At 43.8% G+C, this 9924-nt stretch overlaps 1 protein-coding gene across 1 annotated transcript in view; it reads left to right on the forward strand.

Annotated features, from left to right (window-relative positions):
• The first annotated feature begins 8889 nt into the window (after positions 1-8889).
• The window catches only part of SPDYC (speedy/RINGO cell cycle regulator family member C), a 2583-nt gene continuing 1548 nt past the window's right edge, over positions 8890-9924 (forward strand). The window contains exon 1 of the mRNA XM_010838104.1: positions 8890-8974. Coding sequence (XP_010836406.1) covers positions 8890-8974 — 85 coding nt within the window. The remainder of the gene's footprint in view (positions 8975-9924) is intronic.

Here is a 9924-nt window from a genome sequence, read left to right on the forward strand (position 1 = left end):
AGAGATCATGGTGAGTTAATCATCATTCAAGAAAACAGGTTTACTTAACTACAAAATCAAGTAAGCTCGCTAAGGAACAAAAACATGCAACAGAAGAATGAGACATGCCCCAAACAATAGAACAATGGTGTCATGAGACCCACATTCTGCCCAATAAGTTAATGATAAGTTAATGATCCCTAGGACATGCTGTCTACTCACATGATAATTTGTGGAAAGGATACACTTAAAAGTGAAGGCCCCTTATTGTACTGAGACCTAAAATATTTTTTCCATTGCACCATGACAATCTTGGCTTGACCATGTAAAGACAAAAAAAACTCCCCTGCCCAACCTGGAGGAGGAGCTGATAATGGAAGCATGATGTCTATTCAAGAATGAGGAAGAAGATGATCTTGTTCTCTCCCCACTTTTCCTTCGATTATAAAAATGTAACCCACTAAGTACTGGAATCAGGATTGTCAGAAGAAATATCAATAACCTCAGATATGCAGATGACACCACCCTTACGGCAGAAAGCAAAGAAGAACTAAAGAACCTTTTGATGAAAGTGAAAGAGGAGAGTGAAAAAGTTGGCTTAAAACTCAACATTCAAAAAACAAAGATCATGGCATCCAGTCTCATCACTTCATGACAAATAGATAGGGAAACAATGGAAACAGTGACAGATTTTATTTTCTTGGGCTCCAAAATCACTGCAGATGGTGACTGCAGCCATGAAATTAAAAGAAGCTTGCTCCTTGGAAGAAAAGCTATGACCAACCAAGACAGCATATTAAAAAGCAGAGACATTACTTTGCCAACAAAGGTCCGTCTAGCCAAAGCTATGGTTTTTCCGGCCATCATGTATGGATGTGAGTAAATAAAGCTGTGCCAAAGAATTGATGGTTTTGAACTGTGGCGTTGGAAAAGATTCTTGAGAGTCCCTTTGACTGCAAAGAGATCCAACCAGTCCATTCTAAAGGAGATCAGTCCTGAATATTCATTGGAAGGATTGATGCTGAAGCTGAAGGTGAAACTCCAATACTTTGGCCACCTGATGGGAAGAACTGACTCATTTGAAAAGACGCTGATGCTGGAAAAGATTGAAGGCAGGGGAGAAAGGGACCACAGACGATGAGATGGTTGGATGGCATCACCGACTCGATGGACATGAGTTTGAGTGAGCTTTGGGAGTTGGTCAAGGGCAGAGAAGCCTGGCATGCTGCAGTCCATGAGGTCGCAAAGAGCTGGACACGACGGAGCAATTGAACTGAACTGAAATCCTCAGGGCAGTGCAGTGCGATGCTCACCTGCCCCCTCGTAAGCCTCACAAGCGTCCTATTGTAATAAATCACTTCTCATCTATCACTCTGCTGCTACTGCTAAGTCGCTTCAGTCGTGTCCGACTCTGTGTGACCCCAGAGACGGCAGCCCACCAGGCTCCCCCATCCCTGGGATTCTCCAGGCAAGAACACTTTAGTGAAAATGAAGTCACTCAGTCGTGTCAGACTCTTTGCAGCCCCATGGGCAGTAGCTTGCACCAGGCTCTTTCGTCCATGGGATTTTCTAGGCAAGAGTACTGGAGTGGGTTGCCATTTCCTTCTCCAGGGAATCTTCCCGAGCCAGGGATCAAACCCAGGTCTCCCACACTGGGGACAAATGCCTTACCATCTGAGCCACGAGGGAAGTCTCTCACTAAATTCTTTCTGCACTGAGACATTAAGGATCAGAACTCCTCAGAGCCCTCTGAAACGCCACCTAGTGGGTTCACTTCTACTTCTGAATGTGTTACACACTTCTTTTAGAACTATCCTTTTTTTTGTGTATCTTTTATAAATACAGGTATATCTCAGAGTTATTGTGCGTTCACTTTCAGACTACTACAATAAAATAATATTGCAATAAAGCAAGGTCACAAATTTTTTGGTTTTCCAGTGCATATAAAAGTTGTTTACACTCTATTATAGTCTATTAAGTGTGCAATAGCTTTATGTCAAAACAAAACCATGTACATACCTTAATTTAAAAATATTTTGTTGCTTAAAAATGGTAACCATCATCTGAGCCTTCGTGATGATGGATTATGAAGAGTCATGATCAAGTCTTCCCTAGTGGCTTAGTGGTAAAGAATTCACCTGCCACTGCAGGAGACACAGGTTCAATCCCTGGTCCAGGAAGATCCTACGTGCTGTGGAGCAACTAAACCTGTGTCCACAACCCCTGAGCCTGTGCTATAGAGCTTGGGAATCAAAACTATGGGGTCCACATGCCATAGCTACTGAAGCCCTTGCACCTAGAGCCCGTGCTCCACGACAAGAGAAGCCAGCTCAATGAGAAGCCCACACGCTACAGCAAAAAGTAGCCCCACTCTCCACAACTAGAGAAAGCCCACACAGCAGCGAAGACCCAGCACAGCCAAAAATAAAGAAATAAAATTAATGAAGGGTCATGATCTTTTTGCAAGAGTAGCATCACCATAATAAGTATAATAAAAATGAAAAAGTTAGAAATTTTGGAAGAATTGCCAAAATGTGACACAAAAACACAAAGTGAGCAAATGCTGTTGGAAAAATGATGCCAATAGATTTGCTCAACATATGGTTGTGATGAAAGAAATGTTCACATATTGAGCTGTGGGAAAGTCATTCTGGCTTATACATGGGTTAGCTGCTTTAATTATTTTTTTTTTTTGCTTTAATTATTAAATAAAGAGATGTGATGACAGAAGTAAAGAATGTCCACGTTAAAAGTGAAGATTAAATGCCTCCTGGGACACCAATGCTGGTCCTCTTTTGTGTAAGACCACCTCCCAGGTGCCAAATCCATACTGACTCACTGTACTTGCTGTATTTGCTGGTCTGTTTTCTTATTTGCTTAACTTTCTGTTTTATGTTGGAGCATAGTTGATTACCAATGTTGTGATAGTTCCTCGTATACAGCAGGCTGATTCAGTTATGCATATCCACGCATCTATTTCAGATTCTGTTCCCATTTAAGTTGCTACATAATATTGAGCAGAGTTCACTGTGCTGCACAGTAGGTCCTTGTTATCTATTTTAAATGCAGCCGTGTGTACATGTCAATCTCAAATTCTCTAACTATTCCTCCCCCTGACCCTTCCCCCCTGGTAACCATAATTTGGTTCTCTAAGTCTGTGCGCTTATTTTCATTTTGTAAATAAGTTCATTTCTTTTTAGATGCTACATATAAGCAACGCCATATGGTATTTTTCTTTCACTGACTTACTTCACTCAGTATGACAATCTTTGGGTCCATCCATGTTTATGCAAATAGAGTTATTTCATTCTTTTTAATGTCTGAGTAACATTCCATTACTTCCCAAGAATCCGGCTGCAATTCGAGAGACCTGAGTTCGGTCCCTGGGTTGGAAAGATCCCCTGGAGGAGGGAAAGGCTACCCACTCCAGTATTCTGGCCTGGAGAATTCCATGGGTTGTATAGACCATGGGGTCGAAAAGAGTCGGACATGACTGAACGACTTTCACTTTCAACCTTCCATTGTATCTATGTATGACATCTTTATCCATTCCTCTGCTGATGAGCATTTAGGTTGCTTCCATGTCTTGGCTACTGCAAACAGTGCTGCAGTGAACACTTGGGTGCATATATCCTTTTGGACCATGTTTTTCTCCAGGTATATGCCCAGGAGTGGGATTGCTGGATCATATGGTAGCTCTGTTAGTGTTAGTCGCTCAGTCATGTCCGACTCTTTGTGACCCCATGGACTGTATAGCCCATCAGGCTTCTCTGCCCATGGGATTCTCCAGGCAAGGATACTGGAGCGGGTTGCCGTTGGTAGCTCTAGTTTCAGTTTTTTAAGAAATCTCCATACTGTTCTCCATAAAGGCTATACCAATTTACATTCCCACCAACAGTGTAGGAGGGCTCCCTTCTCTCCATACCCTCTCCAGCATTTGTTTGCAGATTTTTTGATGATAGCTGTTTTGACTGGTGTGAGGTGATGTCTCGTTACGGTTTTGATTTGCGTTCTCTATGGTCCATTTTTCAAAACCTTGAAGGAATGTATTTCTGATTTGTTTAATGTTCTTTGTTCTGACGAGTTATAAAACTGTGCTGAAAAAAGCCTGCTCCTCTGGAGCAGTTCCTCAGAGTAATCTGGAAAGCTGGCTTCCAGGCCACAGTCTTCAGCTGGCTTCAAATAAAACTCTTTTCTAGGCAATTCCCTGATTGTCCAGTGGTTAGAACTCCACCCTTCCCCTACCAGGGGCAATTAAAATCCTGCAACAAAGGTCCCACAAGCTGTGCAGTGCAGCCAAAAAACAAAAGAACCAAGAAACAAACAAAAACACCTCTTTTCTATTCCTACTATAGATTGTTTATTGATTATTCTTTTTGACAGTTATCATAAACCTTCACTTTGTAAAAAAAAAAAAGCAATATCTATGAAGCGTAATAAAGCAAAAAGCAATAAACGGACGTATGCCTCTAGCTTGTAGCACAATTATTTTATAAACAGTGTATTAGTTAGCTCAGTAGAAATTATGCTGTGATAAATGTGGTAGGCAGAATAATGACCTCCCAGATAGGTACCCATCCCAATTCTTGGAACCCATGAACATATTATCTGACATGGCAAAAAGGACTTCATAGATGTGATTAAGGATCTTGAGATGGGGAGATTATCCTGGATTATTCACATGGACCCAATGTAATCACAAGGGTCCTTAATAGTGGAAGAGGAAAAAAAAAATGTGGAAGAGGGATCAGAGTTAGTAGAAGCTATGCAACTGTCTCTGAAGAGGAGGAAGGAAGCCAGAAGCCAGATGCCAAAGAATGAGGCTGGCCACCCGAAGGAATTAAACCTTACCCACACCTTGACTTTAGCAGACTGAGACCCATTTGGACTTCTGGCCTCCAGAACTGGAAGATGATAGATTCACATTATTTTAAGCCACAGAGTTTGTGGTAATTTGTTAGGGCAGGAAATGGAAATCCAACCCAATAATGTCAATAATTATTTGATATCAATGATATCCAAAATCTCAGCAGCTTTCAAAACAGAAGTTTTTCTTTTCTTTTTTTTAAAAGAGGAATTAGAGGAAATGTTTAACAAGAGTCTCCTTTTTTCACTTTCTTTTTTCTTTAAATTATGAAAGCTTGATAACACATTTACAGGAGACTTGGAAAATACAGAACAAAGTTACATGTAGTTCCACTGTATATTACAAGTTTTTTTTTAAGTAGATAAGTTAAGATTTTTAGTTTGAGTTTCCGTAAGGAGTCTCCTTTTAAAAAGAAATTGAATTAGAGTTGATTTACAATGTTTCACTGTACAGCAAAGTGATTTAGTTATACATATACTCTTTTTCATTTTTTTCCTAATACATACATTTTACTGAAGTACAGTTGACTTACAATGTTTCAGGTGCACAGCAAGGTGATTCAGTTATACATATGCATACATATTATTTTTTCAGATTATTTTCCATTACAGGTTATTATAAGATACCTTCTGTTATTTTTCTGTTGACCAATCATGATATAATGGTATTAAGTGAGTAATAGTTACATAATCATAATAGTAAAAGGTATTTATAAGTTTTCACAATTAGTAGCCAGACAAAAAAATAAAAGATAATTACAGTTTCAAGCCATATTGGGAACATGATTAACCTAACAATAAAATATTACATACAACTTGGGGGGTCAAGCAGAGTGTTGTGGTAAGTGGAAGTGCATACACGCACATTTTCAACCGCCCAGACAGTCTGCCTTTTGGTTGGTGCATTTAATCCATTTACATTTAAAGTACTTATTGATATGTGTGATCCTAGTACCATTTTCTTAACCGTTTTGGGTTTATTTTCTGTAGGTCTTTTTCTTCTCTTGTGTTTCCTGCCTAGAGAATTTCCTTTAGCATTTTCAAAAAGTTTATTTCCTATTCATATTACACATCCTTCACTGTTTAGCTTGAATGTGTGTGTGTTTGCTTGTTTTTTGGCATGCCACACAGCACGTGGGGTCTGAGTTCCCTGACCAGGGATCGAACCTGAGACCCCTACAGTGGCAGCACCGCATCTTAACCACTGGACCACCAGGGAAGTCCCTATGTTGTCTTTATTCTAGACCCCAGGCTAGAGAGGCTACCACCACCCGGAGGTACCCTTGACCCAGGGCAGATGGAGAAGAGGAAAGGCCGAGCCACCTTGGAGCTCTTCAAGCTTCTACTGAGATGTGGCATGAATGATCTCTGCTCAGATTCCACTGACTGAACCAAACCACATGGGTAAGCATACACGGAGTAGGAAGCAGCGTCCTCCCAGAAGGAAGGACACATTGTCCTTTGGGGAGGGGGCAACATGTATGAGGGTCCTGGGGCAACAGGGGGTGGAGTGGGGGAGGAAAGAGTTAACAGGAGAACTGAAAGAAGCTGCTGTAGCTGGAGGATGGTGATGGAGGGTAGGGTTGGGGTGCTCTTGGAGAGATTCACAAGGGCCTTGTAAGCCATTCATTCATCCAAATGTGAGCAACAGTAGGCTCTGTGTCAGCACAAAGGGTCTGGGAGCTGATAAGGCTGACAAGGTGCCTGTTCTGAAGGCAGTGACCTGGTAGGGAAAATGCATGAGAAGTAAGTAAATAAGGAAGCGAGATGATTACAGGCAGTGATCAAATATGTTCTATAGTTTAAAAGTATGTGTTTTACTTGTTTTTAAAATTTTTTTATTGAAGTATAGTTGCTCTGGCTTCCTTGGTGGCTCAGCGGTAAAGAATCTGCCTGCCAATGAAGAAGACATGGGTTTGATCCCTGGGCAGGGAAGACCCTCTGGAGAAGGAAATGGCAATCCACTCCAGTGTTCTTGCCTGGGAAATCCCATAGACAGAGATGCCGGGCAGGCTACAGTCCATGGGGTCGCAAAAGAGCCAGACACGACTTAGCAACTGAACAGCAACGTAGCTGCTTTACAATGTTGTGTTAGTTTCTATTGCCATTACTGTTCAGTCGCTGAGTCATGTCCGATTCTTTGTGACCCCATGGACTGCAGCACAACAGGCTTCCCTGTCCTTCACTATCTCCCAGAGTTTGATCAGATTCATGTCCACTGAGCCAATGATGCTAACTAACCATCTCCTCCTCTATTCTATGGCAAAGTGAATCAGCTATACATAAACGTATGCACACGTGCTCAGTAGCTCAGTCGTGTCTCTTTGAGACTCCATGGACTGTAGCCCACCAGGTTCCTCTGTCCATGGAATTTTCCAGGCAAGAATACTGGAGTGAGTTGCTATTTCCTCCTCCAGGGGATCTTCGCGACCCAGGGATCGAACCTGTGTCTCCTACATCTCCTGCTTTGGCAGGCAGATTCTTTACCACTGAGCCACCTGGGAAGCCCATGCATACATATATACCCTCTTTTTTGGATTTCTTTCCCATTTAGGTCATCAGAGCACTGAGTAGAGCTCCCTGAGCTGCGCAGTAGGTTCTCATTAGTTATCTCTTTTATACAGAGTGTCAGTGGTGTTTGTATATCATTCCAGTCTTCCAGTTCACCCCATCCCCCCCTTCCCCTCTCAATGTCCATACATTTGTTCTCTACATCTGTGTCTCTATTTCTGTTTCGCAAATAAGATCATCTATAGCATTTTTCTAGATTCCACATGTGTTAGTTAATATACAAGTTTGTATTTTACTAAAAGGACTATTTTTTACAATATCACATCTTCTTCCATTCCTAGTTCTTTTTAAAAAAAAATTAATTTACTTATTTTCTTTTTGGCTGTGCGGGGTCTTCGCTGCTGCGAGGGCTTTCCTCTAGTTGTGGAGAGCGGGGGTTACTTTCAAGTTGCGGTTCGAGGGCTTCTCATTGCAGTGGCTATTCTTGTCAGGAACAGAGGACGGGCTCTAGAGTGAACAGGCTTCAGCAGTTGCAGCGCCTGGGCTCAGTTGTGTCTTGAGGGCTCTAGAGCACAGGCTCAATTGTCCTGGTGCCTGGGCTTAGTTGCTGTGCAGCAGGTGGGATCTGCCCAGATCAGGGATCAAACCCGTGTCCCCTGCACTGGCAGGTGGATTCTTCACCAGAGACACCAGTGAAGCCCCTCCCAGTTCTTTTGGAGTGTGATCATCAGCAATTCTCTGATCTTCAAAGAGAAACCTGACTGAATTCCTGGGAACCCATTATGATTCTTTGAGTTTCTTGAGATGTGTCATCATTTTCACTCTAAAGTGAATCTCACTGCTTTCCTGTTCGATGACTTCGAGTTTAATATCCTCTTCCTTCTTATCCCCCAAGTCCTCAGTTGAAAATTTTGAAATGGGGAGCTATTGTTTCATGAGTACTTAAAAATGTGAACTTAAAGGGTGTTAAGACAGTACATACTGTTCAAATTAAGTTATGTGTACTTTATTATGGGAAAAAAGGTGGGGGGAGAAGTCACCTGTCACATGTAGGTGCTGACTGTCCTGTAAAACTAAAGAGTAAAGAGTAACTGAGTCAGTGAAGATGGAAAGGCTTAAGGTCTGCTTGTTGGGTCGCGGAGGGGCGCGGTGTGGAGGGGTTGAACTAGGTGGTCCTGGGCAAAGCCTTCCTCCTCCACTTTGGAGCCTCTGGCGGGGCTCTCATATCCCTAAAGGACCTTGGAATGGGCATGTGGCCCCAGGGAATTCTCACTCCAAGACAATCTCCTCTCTGGTTCCCAGGTTTGGGGATTTCTGTATCTGAAATAAACACAGACACAACCAGCGACCCTTCCCCAGCAAGGCACAGTCACCGAATATTTATAATTTACTCATCAGCCACGCGCCACAACCCAGGTCTGTAGCATTCTAGGTCCCGCACCTTGGCGCTGCATTTGTAAGAGCGGAGAGGGACTCCTGCTGCCTTCCTGGCCCTGGGGTCCCGCTGGCCTGCCCTCACCCCTCTGGTAGGTGATGAAACTTGAGAGAAACTTTTACCCAGGAGAGCCGCAGCTGGGAGGTGCGTGGTGGAGACTGACTGGGTTAACTCTAAGTGGAGGTGAGTGGTGATGACGAAAAGCTACACCCTTTCCCAGGGAGGGGCCTGATTGGTGGAGGGCTTCTAGGGCGGGGCAGCTCTGGGGCTATATAAACACACTCGGCGGGCTTGGAGTTACGCTGTAGGTTAACTCCTGAGCTCAGGTAAGTCTTCTGGAAGGAGGAGTCTGGGCTTACCTGTGGGAACCTAGATGGAGGCCCCTAGGTCGACCAAGCCGTTTTGGAGGGGACCCTCCCCCGAGACCTGTAGCTGGAGTTCTCTCTCTTTGTAGCTCCAAATGTTTGCGGTGGCTCCACCTCAAAACTCGCCCTAAAGCCCAGTATTTATGTCTAATAACGTCCCTGTCTCTGGGCTTCAGTTTTCCCTCTGTGAAGTAATGGTCTGCTGGTTTTTTCAGGGCTGCTTGATGAAGGGTGAGGGGGTGGTTGTGAATTGGGTGGCAAGAGACTCCGTGAGTCTCTGGCTTTGGGGTCAGACAGGATCCACCTTGAAGTCGCCGTGAGACCTCCATGCTTCAGTTTCTGTGTTTGCAAAATGGGTCTCCTTACCAGGACGAAATAAGTTAAAGCGTTTAACACAGCTCCAGGCACTTAGGAAACCCTCAGAGGCACTTGTTGCTGCTATTGTTACTCTCTGGCCTGGTCTGGGGTGCCAGGAGGAGGCGTGAGGGTGCTGTAGCCCCCAGGAATTCTGCTGACTTTCTTGTCTCCTCATCATCACCACCACCACCCCCGTTTCTCCATGCCCATCCCTCCCCCTTCTGGAGGTCGTCTGTCAGGCCAGCCACACTGATCCCATTGACTTGTGCGGGGCTAATGGGGTAAATGCTAAGTCCTGGGGCTGCTTTCTTTACAGGTCTCCCTGTCCCACCCCACCCCACCTACCCCCAACCCCCCAAGAGATGAGCAATGCCCAAGATCCGGCCACAGTCCCTGGAGCTGGCACACAAG

The sequence above is a fragment of the Bison bison genome, unplaced genomic scaffold, assembly GCF_000754665.1.
Source record: "Bison bison bison isolate TAMUID 2011002044 unplaced genomic scaffold, Bison_UMD1.0 scf7180017864089, whole genome shotgun sequence".
Classification (NCBI taxonomy): domain Eukaryota; kingdom Metazoa; phylum Chordata; class Mammalia; order Artiodactyla; family Bovidae; genus Bison; species Bison bison.